General features: G+C 43.3%; 1 protein-coding gene and 1 pseudogene across 2 annotated transcripts in view; one reads left to right on the top strand and one right to left on the bottom strand.

Annotated features, from left to right (window-relative positions):
• Positions 1-2,384: 2,384 nt before the first annotated feature.
• On the bottom strand, positions 2,385-8,278 carry LOC112399003 (eukaryotic translation initiation factor 4B-like; annotated as a pseudogene).
• Positions 8,279-10,996: 2,718 nt separating this feature from the next.
• Positions 10,997-22,121, top strand: part of EIF2AK3 (eukaryotic translation initiation factor 2 alpha kinase 3) — a 67,131-nt gene continuing 56,006 nt past the window's right edge. For both annotated transcript variants that reach the window (XM_024743760.1, XM_024743761.1), the window contains exon 1: positions 10,997-11,534. In XM_024743760.1, coding sequence (XP_024599528.1) covers positions 11,188-11,534 — 347 coding nt within the window. In that variant the 5' untranslated portion in view covers positions 10,997-11,187. The remainder of the gene's footprint in view (positions 11,535-22,121) is intronic.

The raw sequence follows: 22,121 nt of genomic DNA, 5'->3' as shown, positions 1-22,121 counted from the left end.
GTACACTAAAGGTAAAGTATATGTCACTTCTCCCTTCTCAAACTTTTCTGGAACAACACTGAGTGAAATATTCATTAGGACCACCTGTACATTAATAAAATATAAAAACCTATATTATTTACAGGGTTATTTCTCTTGTATCATCTTTCTCCACCCCCTCCCACTCTTACTTCTTTCCCTCACCTTCTCTTCCTTTCTGCCAAGTATAATTTGTGTAAATTCAGTGTTTATATGATGCTCTGTTCCTCCTCTATCAATTTGGCTTCCAAAACAGAGATTCACGCTTTCACTGCCTTTCCACCTCCAGTCTGTATCTTGTCTCAAGTTCTAGGTCTAGTTCCTAACTTCCTGCCCCCCTCTCCTTTACCTTTCATTCCGGAGGAATATAGCTCTCGTCCAAATAATATGCCTGAGGACCTCCCTTGATTTCCAGTATTCCTGAGATGGCCATGCCCACCAAGTCCTTCTGGAATCCTCATTTTCTCATATTTATGGCATAGCGTCGGGTACTCAGGGCTTAGTAAAACACGTCCATATGTAGGAGGCAAGTTCCCTGGGGATATGAGGGGGAAGACCTCTACACCAGGGCCTGGATCTTTTGAGGAGTTCCCCTCCATCCTCTCATTGTTGGCAACAGAGTTTACTCAACCAGTTGACAGCAGGGAAGAAGTCTTCTTTGGGCTCTCTGTAAATGTGTGTGGGGTTAGTTGTTGCCTGTGTTGGGTGGGTGTTAAAGGCAGGACTATTAAGGGGGGTAGAAATGGGAAAGCTCCTTCTGTGCACCAGGCCCCATTAGAGGCCCTAGGGATCCAGTTTTGAAAGGCACAGTACCTGCTCTAAGGAAATCACAGTCTAAGGGGCAGGCAGGTAATTAGGTGATTAAAATACCTTATGGTAAGTGCTGTGCCTGAAGTGAGCATGGGTATTATGGAAACTAATAGGGTTTTAAGGGTACCAAACCTACCATGGGGAAATGAGGGAGTAGTCAAGGAAGGCTTCCTGTAGGAGGCACCATGAGGATGGTGTTTTATTTTTAACTTTAAAAATATAGAGGTAACATAGGTTCACTGTAGAAAATTAGAGTGAATTAAGAAAGGACACTGAAGATAAACATAAGCATCTTTTTAAAAATGTTCTAACTTGGGCAAAGTTGAAGGGAGTTATGAGACTAAACTTGAGATCACACATCCTGTCCTGGAATGCCATGCTTGGTGACAGGTGCCTGAAAATGCTGATAGAATGCTGTGCTGAAATCAGTGCTCTGCAAAGAGGCAAGTTCCCTGGGGAGACGAGAGGGGAGAGATCTGGATCCCAGGCTGTGGTCTTTTGAGGAGTCCCCCTCCATCCTCTGACAACAAAAGTTACCAACCAGTGAAGTAACTTTTGGAGGTTGACTCCTCCAACCTGAGGAGTCCTTTGGCCTGAAGTGTGCCTTATGCCTTATTTTATTTTATTTTTATTTTTTAACCAAGAAATGGAAAATTTTACTCAAGCCAGCCTGAGGATTATAATCTGGGAGACAGTCTTTCAGAAAGCTCCGAGGACTGTTCCTGGGCACCTACTTCAAAAGATACAAAAGGATACACATTTTAAATTCTCCTTCCTGGTCGCACAACTCTGTCAATATATTCAACCATTGAATGCTACACTTTAAATAGGTGAATTGTATGTTATGTGAATTACATCTCAATAAAGCTGCTAAAAGAGGCAAACAGTCTTCCTCCTATCCTCCCACCCTGGTGCCTTGGCCAACCTCTGGCCAACCTCCAGAAGCAACCTTGGGACCTGTTTTCTTCTTCCAGAGAGATACAGATATAGATAGGTATAGAAATATATATTTATTTAAATAGAAATACATTTATATATATAGAATGAATATATCTAGATAGATAGATAGATAGATATCTTTTTAATACAAAATCCTAGGGCAGAGTCCTAAAAGAATTAGGGGCCATAGCCTAGGAGAGAGATTGGGTCCGACTACCGGGACAGAGAGTAACAGTCGCTGTGGTCACAGAAAGGAGGCGCAGGCAGGCAGCAGAGCTGTAAATTGGGTTATCAGACAGTGAGTGGAGTTGGGGCCGTGTTGAAAGGTGGGAAATACAGCAAAACGGAGACTACAACGAAGCCTAGGGCTTATCTGTGACACACAGGATCCCTGGTCTCTTGCTGCCATAAAAGGGGACCAATATACCCTAGTTTGCCCAGAACTTTACCTGTTTTAAAACAGAAGATCCCAAGTCCCGGAAAATCCCTCAATCACAGAACTGTTCAATCATCCTAGCGGGTTGATCCTCCCCCGCTCCCCACCAGGAGATGGTGAGTTTTATTTTATCTTGCCAGAATAGAGGTTTGATTTGCTCTCGAATGTTCCAGGGCAGAGAGAGACTAGGAGAATGCAGAGGATGTAGAGGTCCATTCGTTGTAATCATCGCCCTCATTTTCATGTTCGCTATCAAAGGAGAGAGTAGCATGACTGCTTGCAGAACTGAACCTGAAGCCTGGATTTTCTTCAGGTTTCTTTGGCTCAGATGCAGATCAGGAGTCCTGATCCTTTTTTACCATCCTTCCCACCTTACTCCTCTGGTCGTCTTTGTTCCCTCCCTGTACTGAATTAGGGCTGGAGTTGCCACGCTGACCTCTTGGGACGTTCACCCATCTATTTTCTTTTCACCTTTCCTGCGGGTCCTTCCTCAGATGGCTGAGCCGGAACTACTGTTGTTGCTCTATGTCTGAGCTCTGAGATCAGCCTCCCCCAAGCATTCTTCTTTGGTGGAGGGGCTGGCATTTCCTTTGGAGGCTGCTCAGGTATGGGAGGTTTGGAAGTTGGAGAGCGACAATCTTCCTCCTTATTGAATGTTTCCTTTTCTAAAGACGTCTTTCTCTTTTCTTCGTGCGTTTCTGCCAGATGTGGCTGAGGTCCGTCTGTGATGACTTACTTCCTCTCCTCAACCCTTCCCTTTCCTGAGTTTCTTTACTTGGGCAGCTTTTGTGTCTCTCCCGAGGTTGAAGTTCTAGTTTGGGGGAAGGCGTCTAGCGACTGTGTCAGTTAGGCTTTGCCCCTCTACAGACAGAGGCTGCCCTTCTGGACTGCAAGGTGCTAGCAGAGGAATCATCTTCCTTGGGAGTACCCTGAGGCTTTACATTCACGTTGGGTCTGTGGGTGGGAGGACCTCTATCATCATGCCTGTTTTCATCTCGGGAGCTCCAGGACCGGTCATCTCGTCTGTCATATCTGTCTTCATGGTGGTCCCCTCTTTCTCTGTAGTTATCATCCCTATAGTGCATGACCAAATGGTCTTCCTGCCACTGCCTGTCCTGTAATCATGGCCTCTGTCATAGTCTCTACTGCCTCAGTCATCATAGCAATCTCAGCCCCCATATCAATCCATATCCCAGCGCTACTCATCCTGACACCCATCATGGTATCAGTGGGAATCACAATGATCTCAACATTTGCGTCCAAAGCTATCATCACTTCTTCTGGGCAGGTAGTCATCAAAGCTGTCTGCAGCAGAATGGGCCCTACGGTGTATACATGTTTTGTCAGAATACCGATTTCTATCTTGGCCAAAAGAACGATCCTTCCTGTATTCATCCTGTACTTGATCAGCAACGTCCATTCGAAACCCCCTGTTCCCTAGAAACACGTCACTGATGCTCAGCATACTGAGCAAGGCATCCAAGCTCAGGTCCTCAAACTCAGTATAACCAGAACCTTTCAACCTCCTTGCTGGGTTCGCGGGGTAAATGCATTGGACTTGGGGCGATAATGATGAATCAATGCAGGTTCGTTGATTGTAGCAAATGTACCACTCTGGGAGGGTGCGGATTTTGATAGAGGGGGTGGCTGTGGGTATGTGGGGAGAGGAGGTATTTGGGAACTCTGTACTTTCTGCTCACTTTTGCTGTAAACCTAGAACTGCTCTTAAAAAGTACTAAAGTCTACTTTTTAAAAAATTTAAGTCATTTTAAAAATGAGCTTTTCCAGATATAATTATGATTACATCAGCTTTCTTTTTGCTACTGTTTGCATGTACAAGTCTTGCGTGTACACCTTACAGGTAAGGTGTGTCTCTTACCGTTTATCTAGTCTGATAAGCTTTGTGCTATAGCAGGAGGACTTATTCCGTACATGTTTAATGTGGATACTGATACACTGGCATTTATAATTACCACTTACAGTTTTTTTTTCTCTACCTGTCCCACCTGTTTCTTGTCCTCTTTTTCCTATTTTCCTTCCCACTTTGGATAAATCACATATTTTTATTATTCCATTTCCTCTCTCTGTTAGTTATACAACCTTTATTATTCTTTGAGTGATAACCCTAAGATTGTAACATGCATCCTTGACCTAATACAGTATAACATAAATTAGTACTTTACTTTCCCAGACAATGCAAAGGTCTTTGACTACATCAACTGCATTTGCCTACTCCCACATTTTGTGCTATTGTTAAGTATTTTATTTTATTTATTTTTTTAAATTTATTTATTTTACTTATTTTTATTTTTGGCTGTGTTGTGTCTTCGTTGCTGTGCACGGGGCTTTCTCTAGTAGCAGCAAGCGGGGGCTGCTCTTTGTTGTGGTGCGTGGGACTCTCATTGCGGTGGCTTCTCTTGTTGCAGAGCACGGGCTCTAGGTGCACAGGCTTCGGTAGTTGTGGCATGAAGGCTCAGTAGCTGTGGCTCACGGGCTCTAGAGCACAGGCTCAGTAGTTGTGGCACACGGGCTTGGTTGCTCTGTGGCATGTGGGATCCTCCGGGACCAGAGCTCAAACCCATGTCCCCTGCATTGGCAGGCACATTCTTAACCACTGTGCCACCAGGGAAGCCCATGTATTTTAATATTATGTACATTTAAATTCTATGTAATACTTAAAGCTCCAAAAGGCATTAGCATTATTCTACAAAACAATAATTTTCATTTATATTTATCCCCAAATTTACCCTTTTCAATAATCATTAGTTCTTGTGCCCTTCATTTTCAGATTTCCATCTTGGATCATTTTCTCTCTATCTGAAAAACTCCCTTCAGTATTTATTTTACTCTAAGTTTGCTGACAGCCAGGTTCTTTTATTGTTTTTAAAGTTTTTGTATTGCTTTCATTTTTAAAAAGACGTTTTCACTGAGTACAGTATTATAAGTTGTCAGTTCATTTCTTACACCACTTTAACATTGTCATGTCTTCGTCTAAGTAATCTGTCAATCTTACTATTGTTCCTTTGAAGGCAATGTGTATTTTTTCCTTGCGGCATGTGGGATCTTCCCGGACCGGGGCACGAACCCGTGTCCCCTGTGTTGGCAGGCAGAATCTCAAACACTGCACCACCAGGGAAGCCCCCCAGTTGTTTATTTTTGTTTTTATTTCCATTATTCTGGGAGACAGATTGAAGAAGATATTGCTGAGATTTATGTCAGAGAGTGTTCTGCCTATGTTTTTTAGTGTCTGGAGTTTTTTAGTGTCTGGTCTCACATTTAGGTCTTTAATCCATTTTGAGCTTATTTTTGTGTATGGTGTTAAAGAATGATCTAATTTCACTTTTTTTCTTTTTTTTTTTGTTGGTCCAGTTTGCCCAACACCATTTGTTGAAGAGACTGTCCTTCCACCATTGTGTAGTCTTGCCTCCTTTGTCATAGATTAATTGACCACAAGTGTGTGGGTTTATCTCTGGGCTTTCTATCCTGTTCCATTGATCTATATTTCTATTTTTGTGCCAGTACCATACTGTTTTGATGACTATAGCTTTGTAGTATAGTCTGAAGTCAGGGATCCTGCTTCCTCCAGCTCTGTTTTTTCTTTCTCAAGATTGTTTTGGCTATTCAGGGTCTTTTGTGTCTCCATACAAATTTTAAGATATTTTTGTTCTAGTTCTGTGAAAAATGACATTGGTAATTTGATAGGGGTTGCATTCAACCTGTAGATTGCCTTGGGTACTATAGTCATTTTGACGATATTGATTCTCCCAATCCACGAACATGGTATATTGTTCCATATGTTTGTATCTTCTTCAATTTTTTTCATCAGCATCTTATAGTTTTTGGAGTATATGTCTTTTGTCTCCTTAGGTAGGTTTATTCCTGGGTTTTTTATTCTTTTTGATGCGGTGGTAAATGGGATTGTTTCTTGAATTTCTCCTTCTGATCTTTCATTGTTAGTGTATAGAATTGTGACAGATTTCTGTGTATTAATTTTGTAAACTGCAACTTTACCAGATTCACTGATGAGCTCTAGTAGTTTTCTGGTAGCATCTTCTATGTATAGTATCATGTCATCTGCAAACAGTGACAGTTTAACTTCTTCTTTTCCAATTTGGATTCCTTTTATTTCTTTTTCAGTACTCTGGTTCTGACTCTAGCCTGTAAGTTTCCACTCATCTTTTTTTGTGTTTCTGCCATTGCCATAAGAATAAAGTGTTTCGGCTACATGATTCAATCCTCAGGCACAGGGTGTGAAAGCATAATTTTTTTTAAAGCCACTTCATTTTTGGGATGGCTCCTTTTATTATTATTATGGCAATAGCCCACGGACACAGCATATTTCACTGTATGGCAAACTCTGCTGGGTGCCTACCTATATAAATTCTTTCGTTTATAAATGCTTTGAACAGATATTTCACAAAAGAAGATATATAAATGTCCAATAAGTACATTAAAAGATGTTCAAAATCATTAGTTATCAGGGAAATGCAAACCAAAACCACAATGAGATGCCATTGCATATCCACTAGAATAGCAGATATCAAAAGACCGACAATATCAAGTGTTGGTGAGGATTTGGAACAACTTGAACTCTCACACATGGCTAGTGGAGTGTAAAATGGTACGACCACTTTGGAAAACTATTTGGCAAATTGTCATATAGTTAAAAATACATCAATCACATGAACCAGTAAGTTTACTTCTAGGTATTTACTCAAGGGTTATAAAAACCTATGTTTCCACAAAAGAGTTGTACATGAAAGTTCATAGCAGCTTTATTTATTTATTTTTAATAATATTTATTTATCTGGCTGTGCCGGGTCTTAGTTGCGGCACACGGGATCTTCTAGTGGCAGCATGCAGGTTCTTAGTTGCACCATGTGGGATCTAGTTCCCTGACCAGGGATTGAACACGGGCCCCCTGTGTTGGGAGCGCAGAGCCTTAACCACTGGACCACCAGGGAAGTCCCAGTAGCTTTATTTGGAAATAATTGGAAATATCCCGATGTACACCACTAGGTGAATGGATAAACAAACGTGGCCTAGATACAATAGAACACTCCTTGGCAGTAAAAATGAACAAAGTATGGCTACATGCAACAACATGCATGAATTTAAAAGTAGAAGGAGTGAGAGAAGCCAGACACAAAAGAGTCTAAACTGTATGATGACATTTATTAAAAATTCTAGAAAATCCATTGTGTGTAGAAAATCCATTGTGACTGAAAACAGATCAGTGATTACCTGGGGGCTGGGGAGTGAAAGGAGGGACTAACTGCAGAGGGATGTGAGGATGCCCTTGGGGGTGATGAAATATTCTGTTATCTTGACTGTGGTGTATGCATTTGTCGAAACTTTTCCAAGCATGCGCTTTCAATAGGAAGACTTTATCGTACATGTACTATACTTCGATAAAGCAGATTACAAATTCCCTCCTCATTGTCACTAGCAGAACCCCAGTTTTGTTCAGAATGGCAGTATGCTATCCTAGCAGACTATGGGACATAGTCTTGACCTTTGAATTGTAAGTGGAAGTCCTCTACTTGGGGCTTCCAGGTAAGTTCTTTAAAAGAGGGCAAATTCAGGTGGTAAATGTCTTCTGTTGTTCCTCTTTTCCTACCCATAGTAAAGAAATGATGCTGGGCATGCCATCCTGAAATCATGAGATGACAAGCACGAGGAACAAAAGTCATACACGAAGAGTGGAAAAACAGAAGAAGCGTAAGACTAAATAAACCAATTGTGGAACGGCCGTGTCACTAAGAAAAATAAATCCCTTCCTTGTTTCAGCCATTATGTGGCCATTCTTTTTTTTAATTACAACCAGATACAATCTCAACAGATACAGACATTCTCTGTTCATGGACTGAGCTTATGATACTAAAGCTCTAACCTGTTTTCCTGACCTTCTTGACCAAGCTGTTTTAGAATCTTAATTGTTCTGGGCAGCCCTAGCTCAGGGACGGAAACACCAGCTTCTTTTCCTGGCTCAGACTCATTGATCAGCATCACGCCTGGTCCCAACTTTTCATACACTTCCCTGAGGTGCTCAGACTCACTTTCCAGAGCTCCCATGCAGTCACTGTGGCTCTGCACGCTGTTCTAAAACTCGCAGATTCTCTTTCCCCTCCCAGTTATTATTTTCCCACTCAGATGACCATGACTCAGGACTTTCTTCTTTTTCCAAAATGGAAATATTTGCATGTTTTTTTTTTTTTCTGAGTATGAAGCTTGACTCTCCTGACATTTTCCACCACTGCTCTTCTGCCTGTGCCCTTTTCATCATAGCACTTGTCTTGGTTTTAATAATATATTATTAGTGTCTGTCTCCCTAACTAGATAGGTATTAAGCTTCAGAAGGGCAAGGACCATGCCTGTTTTGTTCACATCTTTATTCCCATTACATGCAGGTGGCTACATGGTACTCCCTGAATGGTAAGTGAATACATGAATGAACAAAACTTCCACATCATTTACAGGTGGCAAGCAGATCCCTAATTCATTAGCTCAGATTATTGCTCATGACATGATCATTTTTTGAAAAAGTTACAAAACCGTGAGGACTAGGTCCACTAAAATATATATATCAATACTAGCTAATTTCAAATGAGCCATTACAAGTAGTCAACAAATCATTTTTCACCTCAGGTTAATTTTCTGACACATCCCTCTTATAACCTCTTACTTAGGAGATCTTATCTCCTGTTTTGTTGAGTAGATAGTGATCAACTAGTTTGAGCTCTCTCATCTATTTTCTCTTCATTGCAAAGTAATTTATTCTCTAGGGGTATTCTCTAATCTCCACTTTCAACATGGAAGGCATAGCAGTCTCTGTTTTCTCCAGATACTCTGGGATCTTGCTTCCTTAATTGCCCCCTTCTATCTACAGCAACTACAATCTCTTCCATTTATCCCTTTCCCTTCTGTCCTCAGATATTCATCCATTCAACAAATATTTATTAAACACTTACTAAACACTTTGTATTGTTTTTAGGCTCTTTGAATACATCAATGAGTAAATGTTCATGGAATTTATATAGGAGTGGAGAGAGACAGACAGTAAACAAGTATGTAGAGTTTTTAAGATTTAAGGAGAGAAATAAAGCAGGGGAGGAGTTTAGGAAGGGTGGTCCTGAGAGTCTTCACTCGGAAGGTAAGAGAGCCTTGAAAGAAGTGAGGGAACAAGTCTCACGAGTATCTGGGTGTTACGGGCTGAATTGTGTCCCCCCTCAAATTCATATGTTCAAGTCCTTACCCCCAGTACCTCCGAATGTAACCTTATTTGGAGAGAAGCCTTTCAAAGAGGAGATTAAGTTAAAATGGGGGTGGTAATGAGGGTTATGATTTGGCCCACGTGGAAGCAGGAAAACCAGTGAAAAGTGTTTTTATACAGCAAAGACTGATGTGCTGGGTTAACTATAGCTGATAAAATGAAGATGGAGAATTGTCTTTTGAATTTAGCAACGGTGGCCACAGCTAGAGCAGTTTGGTGGAGTTGTGTGCCCCAAAGCCCGATTGTAGTGTGTTTGACAAGGAGAGAAGAGGAATTAAAGACAAAGAGTTCAGAGTTTCGCTGTACTGAGCAACAATGAAATGTGGGAGGTGTTAGGCGAAGTGGGGGGTTTTGCTTCTTTTGCTTTTGGACACAAGAAATTAAGAGCATGTCTGTATGCCGGTATCTTAAAAAAAAAAAATCTTCAGAATTCTGATGGGGTCATAGCCTCCCAGCTATAGCTGCCCAACAAGTCTTCTAATCTTTGATGCTCTTCTTTTGAAAACACTGCTGAAGAATCCACAGCAGTTGGTTGTTCGTAAACCACAACTCTTATCACTTCACTCAAAAATCTTCACGGTGTCCTTAACTGCATGAAAAGTTCTAAAGCCTTAGCCGAACATTCAAATCTTCTCCAGTTTGGCCTTTTGCGGTTTTAACTCTTTCTTTGCTCTATAGTGAGGTACAAAGCATGGCAGACCAGGATCAGAAGGCTTGGATGAAAGTCACGGTTCTGTAAATAACTAGCTATGTGACTTTAGAAAAATGACGTAAGTGCCCCGGGCCAGGGCTCCTTGTCCTTTATAATGACGAAGGGGCGTGTCGGGTAGACTGGATCACGTAGGTCACCCGCATCTCTAACCAGTCGTAATTCTCAACACCGTCGCGGACACACGCAGGATCGTCTCCCCAACTCACGTTACCCCTTCCACTTTCAGGAACTACATGTTTTGTGCGGTCACTCATTTTTCCTGCTCTTCTTTTGCCTATCCAAAAGAACCAGGTTTTACAGCGGTAACCCCTTGAAGGTCAGCCGCCTCCCTGCCACTAGGGATAGCCTCCCACTCTTCCTTTCACTTGGGACTTTCCTCTCCACATTCAGAATCCGCCACGTATTAAGTGCCGCTTCCAACCAATCAAGAAGAAGTTATCTCAGACTTTTGAGGGGCATCCGCTTCCACCAGTGATCTTCAAGTGTTCTCTAGTGCCTCGCTTTGAGGGGCGAGGCCAACCAGCACAATGGCCAATCTGCTCTGGGGAAAGGTATTCTGGGAACTGCGGAGCTCATCAATCAGGTAAGAAGGTTGCCGGGAGGAGCGTTTCTCATTGGTAACCGCGTCCGGAAGAGGGCCGGGCCTCGGGCTAAGGAAATACAATTTGATTGGCAGGCGTGCTGTTGACAACCAGAGAAAGCCCACCTTCTCCAACAGGACTAGCCTGGGAGCCCAGAGTGGCAGAGGCCGCAGCCAATCAAAGAGCAGATGCGCGGAACGTTTGCTCAATGGGCGATGTCCGTGGGAGGCTGTCACTCAGGTGGCAGTGGCTGAGGCCGGGTTAAGACGTGGCCTGAGAAACGCGGCTGGACGTCCTGACCGTCGGGGCGGCGGCTGGGGTCCCTAGCACGTCCTCGCCCTGGTCCGGGGCTCCGAGCGGCTGGAGAGGCGGGCGCCGGCGGCTGCACCTCCATGCCCGCGCGCGGGGCGGGCCGCTGATGGAGCGCGCCGCCCGCCCGGGGTCGCTGGCACGGGCGCTGCTGCTGCTGCTGCTGCTGCTGCCGCTGCCGCTGCTGCCGCTGCTGCCACCGCTGCAGCTGGGGCTCGTGACGGGGACGGTGGCCGCGCGGCGCGCTTCCGACTTCCCCGCGTCGAAAGTGGAGGCGGCGTTCGGCCTGGGGGCCGCGGCCGCTCCAACGTCGGCCGTGCGGGTGCAGGCGGCGGGCGCCGTGACTGCGGCGGAGGTGACTGTGGAGGACGCCGAGGCGCTGCCGGCGGCCGCGGGGGAGCAGGAGCCGCGGGAGCCGGAACCGGACGACGAGGCCGATCTTCGGCCGTGCCGCAGGTGAGGGGCGCGGGCAGAGCACCCGGACCGCTGACCCCGGGAGTCTACTTGTTTATGCGCGTGCGCCGCGGAGGATCTGGTGGCCGCGGTCCCCCCTCGGCCACGGCCTCTCGCGGGCGGAGGACTGCTGCTGACCTGGGGGAGAGCGCGGGGCCGCCTTGCCAGCCCCTGGATCGGAGACTGGCCTCGCTCCGCTCCCCGGCGCCCGATTCTAGCTCCCGGGCGCAAGCAGCATCCTCCAAGGTACCTGGAGGATGCTCGGAGAATGGAGGTCGAGGTGGGAGAGAAACGTCACTTTCCGGATCTTGCATTGCTTTCGAGCTTTACTAGTACCCCAAGGGACTTACAGACCCCATTTTTTTTCTTTCGTGAATTACCTTATGTCTATGCTGGTGTGACAGCTGTTTGGGGAAAGGACTTCACAAAGAGATTTCAACGTTTCCCTTTAAACATATCCCTGTAGTGCCCACGGACCAGGGTTGAGGTCAGTATTTCTGTAATTGAGTTCTGCGGAACACCTGCATCAGAAGCACCTGGGGATGCTGGTTAACTGTACAGTTTTCTAAGTCCGACTCCAGATTTACTGAATTAGACTTTCTCAGGGTAAGAACCTGGAATCTGCAAATTTAACATGCACTCCAGACAATTCTTGAACACACTAAAGTTTAGGAGCTATGGGTGTGTTCTTGAATTTTGGTAGTTCTTCGATATTTATAGGGTTTACTGTATAAACATTTAATATAGGGCTGTCTTGGTTGAGTTGCTTCATCTCCTTAAAAACGTTATTTCAAGATACATGTTTTAAAGCACTTTTCAAAGTCTGGACACAAATGTAAGGCATTTTAATGGTAAAATATTTTGCAGATGGCTAATCTTAGCACACCCAGGGGGAAAGTGATTTAATAAATGGAATGATAACAGGAGCGTTAGATAAATTAATCCCGAATCTGGATTAGAATGTATTGTAAATTTACAATGTGGTAATTACTAGATTATGACAAATTAGGTTTAATTTTTCAGTTAAATATCAGAACCTTGATATTTTGCCTGGAGACTACCATAACTAGGATACGTACTAAAATTCTAGAAGCACCCCTTGAATGTTTATATGTGGATGTTTTTAAAGTGGCAAACGTCTGGCAAAATTTTCATAGGTTTTGCTAATGAGTTAGCTATCCAGAAAGAGTGTTTTTGTTTCTCTTAAAGGAACTTCTGAAGCACTTGCTCAAAGTAAGTTACATGAAGTAGAGAAACATGTTTCATTTTTCTTAAAATACACATCCACTGCAGCAGGTGTTTATTGGCACTTAAGAGGCCCCCAGGATGCCCTGGGGTTACAGAGGTTAGGCAGATAGCCCCTGTCCTCCAAGAGGAAGTGCAGTTCAGCAGTGAGGATTAAATAAGGGGACCCGTAATGACTGTACAGGGCAGAAGCCATGCAAATTACGTGCCATCAGTGTCCCAGGGTTTTTGTAGTGTTCAGTGGGTGGGGTACCCAGGTGAGGTAGAAGAGAAGATGAGAAAATGTTGTGGCAGAATGAGTTGTTTCCTGAAAAGTGGGTAGAACTGTGATGGGCAGAGGCTGGACTTGAGGAGACAGCAAGAGGTGCAAAAGCTGGGAAGTATGTTTAGGGAACATTATTTTGTTTGTATGCATCTCTGTGTGTGTGTGTGTGTGTGAGAGAGAGAGAGAGAGACCTGTGCGTACGAGAGAGATACAGACATATGTGTGCTGGGCAGCGAGGGATAGAAGATAAGGCTAGAAAAATAGGTTGGGGCACATTGTATGTATACAGCCATATGCTAGTAACATTGTCATCACTTGGGAACATGTTAGAGATCCAGAGTCAGGCACCGCCCAGATCCACTGAAAGAGTACCTGCGTTTTAACAAGATCAGCGTCAATTCACATACACACTACAGTTTGAGAAGTCTTGGTGTAGAGTATCTCAAATGCCAGACCTGATTGAAGTTTGTGCTTAAGGAATATTTCTCCAGCAATGCTGTGTACTGAAAACTTGAGGAAAGGATACCAAAAGGAGCGTGTTATAGCGGTGCCGATGAGAGATGTACTGTCCAGTGGATATAGAACAGAAGGGGTAGATTTGAGAGATCGGAAGCAGAACCTTGGTTCCTGGCAAATGAATTGATTCCTCCTCCCTGGGTACCGCCGTCTGAAGATGGAGAACAGGGTGGCTAAAAGGTGAGAGCACAGGTGGGAAAGTGGAAAGATTTAGGGGAGCAGGGAGGAAAAGGTAAGGGGTTTGGTGTTGGACGTGGTGACTTGGAGGTGCTGGCAGGACATCCAGAGGGAGAGATTAGGTAGGAAACAAGCGACTGCAGTTGGAGAGATGTCAGGGTAAATGGTTGAAACTGTGTGAAGAGGAGACTCATGATAAAAATCTCAGGAAATGCCTTATGTTTTAGAGAAGATGAGCCAGCAAAGGAGACAAAGATACAGCTGGCTAGGCTGGAGGCGTAGGGTGAGGACTGAGAAGATGAGAGATTTGGGATGAGCACAATTATAGGAGTTAAAGAGTCATCCTTTTGGGGAATTCCCTGGTGGTCCAGTGGTTAGGACTCTGCGCTTCCACTGCCCAGGGAACTAAGATCCTCCAAGCCACGCTCTGCAGCAGAAAAAAAAAAAAAAAAAAGATTCATCCTTTTTGGCTCCACTTCCTTAGTCCCTCACTGTTAAACCTGATGGGACCTCTGCCTCTGATCTTTATACATTCAGAGGGTGGGAGCCTATACAGACACGTTGAAAAAGAAAGGAATAGAAGAGGAGGCGAAGGTAGTTGGCAAGCAAGAGGACCACTTCTTTCTCAGAAAGAAGAGTGAAAATAGAGGAATTTTGCCTGCCAGAGAGTAAGTGATCTTTGGCAAACAGAATTGGCTGGGAAGAGATAGGCCAGGGTTTAAGGGTCTTCCGGGTAACTTAAGATAGTGTGGAAAGTTTGAGAAATCTTTTTTTTTTTTTTTGCGGTACACGGGCCTCTCACTGCTGTGGCCTCTCCCGTTGCGGAGCACAAGCTCCGGACGCGCAGGCTCAGCGGCCATGGCTCACGGGCCCAGCCGCTCCGCGGCATGTGGGATCTTCCCGGACCGGGGCACGAACCCGTGTCCCCTGCATCGGCAGGCAGACTCTTTCCCTGCACCACCAGGGAAGCCCGAGAAATCTTGAGTAAGTAGATTGGCAGAATCAACAAGAGATAAGTATGCAATGTTTGTAAAACTTTTAAGTGCTCTTCAGAAAAAAGTAAAAAAAAGAGAATATCAGTTCTATAATAATATCCTGTTTATTTAAAGAAGGAAGATTAGGGGAACAAATTTGGATTAACCAAGCCTTTATTGCAAACAGCTCTGAAAAACCATGGTCCTTGCAAAACTTTTTAAAAGAGGGAGATGGGGAATGAAGATCTTTGTTTTTGCATGTTGTCTTTTGATGCCAAGAAGCAGAATGTGTCTCGCTAGTTAATTTTTTTTTATCTTGATGAAATTTTCATTGGTTTCAGTCTAAATGCTTACTCTGCATCTCAAACATGTGAATGAGTGAGTAAACTACTTTTTTCCCCTTTAAAAAGTAGCTAAAGTAAACTTGTTTTTCTGGTAGCAGTCTTGTCAGTGCTTGTCATGTTAAATATTACATTTAGTTGAAATTTAAATGAGACGGTCAGTGCAGAAAATGGGGAAGAAAGTCAAAATCTCACCTCACTGTTTGGTTTTATGCACGCACATTGGCATAAGTTGTGAATTACCAGTTTTCCGACTTCAGCACAAATAACAAGCTGCAAAGTGTCACTTGGGGTTCTTGTGATGGGATGAGCATCTTCATATTGACATCTGACAGCCCCGGAAGTTGTAAAGCACTAGTTTTAACTATGACACTAATTTGTAAAATATGTGTTCCTTTTGCCTCTGAGTTCCCTCTAACAAAAGTATTACTAAGTTTGACATTCATCTAATGGTGCTTCTTTAATTTGTGCATCTGTAAACTGAAATTTTTGGATTTAATGAGTTGTAACCTGAAAATACTTTGCAAATGTAAGATGACTTAATTTTATTTATTTATTTATTTATTTATATATTTTGGAGGGGGTATTACTTCACTCTGTATGACAGTCTCTAGGTCTATCCACGTCTCTACAAATGACCCAGTTTTGTTCCTTTTTATGGCTGAGTAATATTCTATTGTATATATGTACCACATCTTCTTTATCCATTCGTGTGTCGATGGGCATAGAGCTTGCTTCCATGACCTGGCTATTATAAATAGTGCTGCAGCGAACATTGGGGTGCGTGTGTCTTTTTTTTTTTTTTTTTTTTGGCGGGACGCGGGCCTCTCCCTGCTGTGGTCTCTCCCGTTGCGGAGCACAGGCTCCGGACGCGCAGGCCCAGCGGCCACGGCTCACGGGCCCAGCCGCTCCGCAGCATGTGGGATCTTCCCGGACCGGGGCACAAACCCGTGTCCCCTGCATCGGCAGGCGGACTCTCAACCACTGCGCCACCAGTGAAGCGCTGCATGTGTCTTTTTGAACTATGATTTTCTCAGGGTATATGCCCAGTAGTGAGATTGCTGGGTCATATGGTAATTCTATTTTTAGTTTTTTAAGGAACCTCCATACTGTTCTCCATAGAATTCCCTTTTATTTCTTTCTCCTCTCTGTCCTTTTACAAATTGATCTGATCTGAATCAGCGGTACAGAAATCTGTGGTCTTCCTCAGATCTTCAGATTCATAATCAAGTCTTCTTTTTTAAAAACTAAAATGACTATTGAATAATAGAGTCTTAGGATACACTGTTGAAAGGGAACTCAGTTATCTGCTCACTTTTCTGACCCCAGACTTTTAAAGTTGACTACAAATCACACTGAAAAAAGAATTTGTGCATGAGTATCAAGGCAGGCTGTAAGCCAAAATAAACATGCTTTAGGTGAGTAATGGATTAGCCTTCCTGTCTATAATTGTCTTTTTTTTTTAATTTTTTTAAAGTTTTTGGCTGCGTTGGGTCTCCATTGCTGTGCATGGGCTCTTCTCTAGTTGCCGCGAGTGGGGTCTACTCTTTGTTGCGGTGCCGTGGCTTCTCTTGTGGCGGAGCACGGGCTCTAGGTGCACGGGCTTCAGTAGTTGTGGCTTGCGGGCTCTAGAATGCAGGCTCAGTAGTTGTGGCTCACGGGCTCTAGAGCGCAGGTTCAGTAGTTGTGGCACATGAGCTTAGCTGCTCCGCGGCATGTGGGCTTTTCCCGGACCAGGGATCGAACCCATGTCCCCTGCATTGGTAGGCAGATTCTTAACCACTGCGCCACCAGGGAAGCCCCTATAATTGTCTTTTTAGCTTAACTGACACCTGGACTCTGGATATGATATATGACAGGATTGAGGAAACGGTTCTGTATTCACACTCCTGGGCGCAGAAGGCGACCTGTCTTTATCAGCTGCTGTGAGCTGTGACTTCCACATGTTCCTTCATTTCCTAAATACTGCCTGGAAACTCCATCTGCTTTTTTTCCTTTTTTTGTAAGAGAGGAGCTGCCTGTACATTTTTATTACAAAACGTTTTAAAATACAGAAAGGAGAGCTGGTAGGTTTCAGAACTAAATGTGAGAGGGGAGATTAATTTTTTTCACCCTGCTCTGTCACTAATCATTTTATGTAAAAGGTTTTCTAGGATAAAGTAGAAAAAGTGCTTCGAAAAATGTTTTAATCTAACTGGAAAAGGATATCTGCCGCTCTCATGTGGTTTATAACATTGAAAACTTAGATTGTATTTCTTTAAGGTTTAGGTGATATGTCAAAGTTATATAGTTAGTAAGTTTCGGCACTATGTTTGGATTTGGGGCATGGCTAGTCTTGTGACAGGTTTAAATAAAGGAAGTTTGATTCGAAGATTTACTTAGTAGGTGAGGACTAAGAAGTAAAGTCCAATTAGTATGTTTGTTTTTCAACAAGAATATATGCTTCCTTGAGTGACAGCACGCATTTTAGGAAGAGGATTCTTGGTTAATCAAAAGAGCAGATTTAACCCAATCACATTTTTAACTTTGTGACTTCTTCTTCCCCACAACAGGAGATGTACAATTTTAAAATAAGCAGTTGTTACTGTAGAAACCATTTAATTGATACAGTCTTCTACTGTCACCTGCGTCTGTTTCACCTGGGAAATTTATACAGGCATTAAGACCCCTTCAAAGTTACTGTATGAAGGAATTCAGCATTTACTTATCAGACTCAGATAAACTTAATTGTAAATAGCCAGGTATTCTGGATGACAGAAGTCAGAGCAAACAAAATTTTTTTAAAAATTGGGTATTCATTGTGGCCTAAGGTCATTTCTGCTCGGTTAAGGGCAAAATCAAAGCAGTAACAGGATATGTGGCATCTTGATGAGACTTCTGGAAGGAATAAAAGCTGTACATTATAGCACTATAGGAGTTGCCACTTATGCAGACATATAGCTAACAGAACGATAGAGTTAAAAACCCTGAAGTTTATGCTTCAGAATTCTGTCCAAAACCTCTTCTTTTGGTGCCTTTAGGCAAGTACATCTTTTCACATCTTTCTTAGCTTCTTTTTTGTTCTTGTTTTATGTGAATAGTGGTATCTGCCCTAGCAAGAGTTATTCATTCAACCAACATTTATTGCATTTTATTAGGGGCTCTGCACTGTTAGGTGCTGAGGGTAGATAAATGGGCCCCTGGGCTGTCCTTGAGTCCCAGGTCTGAGAGGGAGGTACATGTGTTAAAGACTTAGCTGTACTAGAATGGATGAAAAGTGACATAAGAAGAGTTTGAGAGTGAAGAGAATGGAGACGTCAAGTGAGTGAGTCCTTGAAAGTGAAGTGTCAAGGACAGTCTCGGCTGCAGGGATGACGTGAGCAAGGGCTCAGAGCAGTGGTTTCTGAGCCAGGGCTCCTAGACCCCTATGCACCGGCCTGTGCGGGATCCATGAGATCATCCTTATTTTCCAAATAACCTAATGGAAATTGGACATTCACTGAGGAGAAGGCTAATTAAAAAGTCAAGTTTCTCAGTTTTGAACTGGAATTATACCAAACTTAATTAGTAATTTTAGCTACTTCTTTCCAGAAGCCTTGAATATTTTGATTGGTACTTAAATAGTTCCTCTAAAGATGGGGGGAATTCATTAGAAGTGATGTTTTAGGGGCACATGAAATCGTTGAAGACATGCGACAAAAACCAAATTAACAAGGGAACTTTGTCCAGAAGGTTAGAAACCTAGGTTACGCCAGATTATGTGCTGAACCGAGCAGTGTGGCCTTTATTCACTGGGCACAGGGAACTTCGGATGTTTATCAGATCTCTATTATAGAAACAAAACTGTTGGGAAAAAAACAAACAAACGGTCAGAAGAGCAAGGGGTACGAGACCAGGGGCAGAAAGTCTTTTTTTAAAAAAATTAATTAGTTAATTAATTTATTATTTTTGGCTGCACTGGGTCTTCATTGCTGCACGCGGGCTTTCTCTAGTTGCGGCGAGCGGGGGCTACTCTTTGTTACGTCGTGCAGGCTTCTCATTGTGGTGGCTTCTCTTTGTTGTGGAGCATGGCCTCTTGGTGCACAGGCTTCAGTAGTTGTGCACACGGGCTCAGTAGCTGTGGCTCACAGGCTCTAGAGCGCAGGCTCAGTAGTTGTGGCGCACGGGCTTAGTTGCTCTGCGGCACGTGGGATCTTCCAGGACCAGGGATCGAAACCGTGTCCCCTGCATTGGCAGGCGGATTCCCAACCACTGAGACACCAGGGAAGCCCGGCAGAAAGTCTTTCTGAAGATGTTCTAATGAGACATGTGAATTTGTTGTAGGACAAGGGCAGTGAGACTGAAGAAGAATGAAAAGATTTAAAGGAAGCTATAGAAGTAGAACCCAGAGTACGTGACTGTTGTCTAAATGTAGAGCAAGGGAGGATCTGATTTCTGATTTAGATGTTCAGTGATGGGATGCATGCAGAAAGCTGGGAGAGGGAAGGGAAGTTTTCTGAAGGCTTTGTGGTGATGCCCTGCTGAAAATGCAGAGCTAGTGTTCTTATATGTACATAAGACATACACATATTTTACTGTTGGATTTTTTCTTTGTTTTGAAAATGAAAGTTAGAAGTTTACTGTTCTTCTCTGTATATACCTCTAGCACAAGTTACGACATATTCAGAAAAAATACAGCTTTTGTATTTGGTTATAAGTAGCTGTCAGATTACACATAGAGTAAACAGCGGGCTTTGGATAAAGCTGGAACTCCTCGGCCCGCTTGTTAGAGATTGAGAGCTGTCGGGATGGCAGGTGAGGAGGGGCGAGGACTGGGCCAGAATGGGAGGCAGCCAGTGTCCCAGCTGCCACTGCAGGGATGCCTGACGAGGGGATGAACCTGGCCATCGGATGAGGTCATTGCAAACCTTTCTTGAGAGGATCTTTGAAGAACGGGGTTATGGGTGAGAGAATGGTGCTTGCTGTTGAATCATCAAAACAAATGCCTTTGTAAACCGAAGCAGTGTGTTAAGTGAGAGAAGTTTCAAAAGGGTTTGCTGACAGAGTTGATCAACAGGCCGTCTTCATCCAGGTAATGGATGATTTTTTTTTACTCCTAGGCAATAGCCCTTTGAGATAAATCGCTCTTTGCCAGACTGGCCTTATCCTGAGACTCACCTCAGGTACTTGTTAAGCTGTCGTCTCCCAACCCTGTTCTGGGGAGGGGACCTGTGAACCTTTACTGGTTGTTTTTTTTTTTTTTTTTTGCGGTACGCGGGCCTCTCACTGTTGTGGCCTCTGCCGTTGCGGAGCACAGGCTCCGGACGCGCAGGCTCAGTGGCCATGGCTCATGGGCCCAGCTGCTCCGCGGCATGTGGGATCTTCCCGGACCGGGGCACGAACCCGTGTCCCCTGCATCGGCAGGCGGACTCTCAACCACTGCGCCACCAGGGAAGCCCTACCTTTACTGGTTTTTAACAAGCACTCCAGATTATTTTGATAATCAGGCAAATTTGAGTTACGCTGAGCTGAGTGAAATAGTCCTGTTTTACCCATGAAAAAGCAATTCAAATGGAGCCGTGAGCAGAACAAGAGCAGAGCCATGGGGCTGGGCACACAGGGCTGACTTCAAAGCTCTGATTCTTTCCACAGGAAATGCTGCTTCTGCAGTTCCTTTGATCTTTAAATAAGTTAAGAGTTTTTCATCTTGCTCATAGAAACCTCCAAATAGGGTGAGTGGTGGATCGTGGGGAGATAAAGGGCCTTAGATTCTCCCTGATTTTTGGTGGGGGGCGGTGGCAGGCTCATTATTCAGCTCTCACTGATGTTTGTTCTAAATGCCATATCTTATTGCCACCTCTGACTGTCCTGCATACACCCCAAGGACTTTGTTTTTCAGCAGAGCCTGTCTCCTTGATGCTTCTCTCTCCAAGAATGTGATAAGGTCTGACAGTCTAAATCGTTACATATCTCCTTGGCCGAGTGGTGCTGCCCAGTTCCAGCCACGGCAGAGGGGGAAACTCCCTTCCAGAGACGTGCTTGGGACAGAACCCATAACTTGTAGCAGAGGAGAATGAAGAATTTTTTTTTTGATACCTGACAGGGTTTGTTACGGGAGTTTCTGTTATTCCCATTAAGAGAGGTGAAAAGAATTAAGGATGCGCCATTCAAATCAAAGAGCCAGATTATACTAAATATCAATAGCAGTTAAGAGGGTGATGTACTTAATTGTTCCTGCCCACGTGTTTGTCTTTCTTTCAGTTATTCCTAGAATTCACACATATTCTCTAAATATAGTAGCTCATTATCTGAAATTTTCTTGTTTATTTTAAAAAGCAGAATCTTTGACTCAGTTCAACGCACCTCACATTATAGGTTTTCAGTGATAGTTAGATATTAAACTCCAAATTACTTATTAAAATGTGTTTTATATATACGTAAGACATATGCATACTTTATTGTTGGGTATTTCTTTGTTTTGAAAATGAAAGTTAAAATTTTACCATTTTTCTCTGTATAAACCTCTAGCACAAATAACTACACATTCAGAAAAAGTGTAGCTTTTTCGTTGTTGTTAACAGTGGAATGCCTAGCATGATTAAATGAACAACATTGGTTCTGAATTTTAAAAAAATAGCATCTGAAGTGTTCCAATGGTCTCCTTAATTCTTCATGGGTTACACTTTGTGTATACTAAGTTTTGTCTCAATTAGAGGGTTTTTCATTCTACCATTTATTTATGGTTAATGATTATTGAACAGAAAAGTTGGATCTTTCTGCAGTAGGACTAGGAAAGAGTTGACTTGGCTCCGAACCCTTGATCTCTAACTGAATTAGAGTCTATTGCTTTTATTTGTAAATTGACACATCTAAGGTATGAGGTTTTTCTTTGGAAATTTTATTGAAGTATAGTTGATATACAATGCTATGTTAATTTCTTCTGTATACCAAAATGACTCAGATGTGTGTGTGTACATATATATATGTATATGTACACACACACACGTATATCTTCTTTTCATATTCTTTTCCATTCTGGCTTGTCAGGTATGAATTTTTTTATACCTTCATCATAACATAATTTTTTGGCTCATATTCTCCTCATCCAACTCCC

The sequence above is a fragment of the Neophocaena asiaeorientalis genome, unplaced genomic scaffold, assembly GCF_003031525.2.
Source record: "Neophocaena asiaeorientalis asiaeorientalis breed wild unplaced genomic scaffold, Neophocaena_asiaeorientalis_V1.1 scaffold114, whole genome shotgun sequence".
Lineage (NCBI taxonomy): Eukaryota > Metazoa > Chordata > Mammalia > Artiodactyla > Phocoenidae > Neophocaena > Neophocaena asiaeorientalis.
Note: the sequence above shows the minus strand (reverse complement) of the source record. Positions and strands in the feature narration are given on the sequence as shown.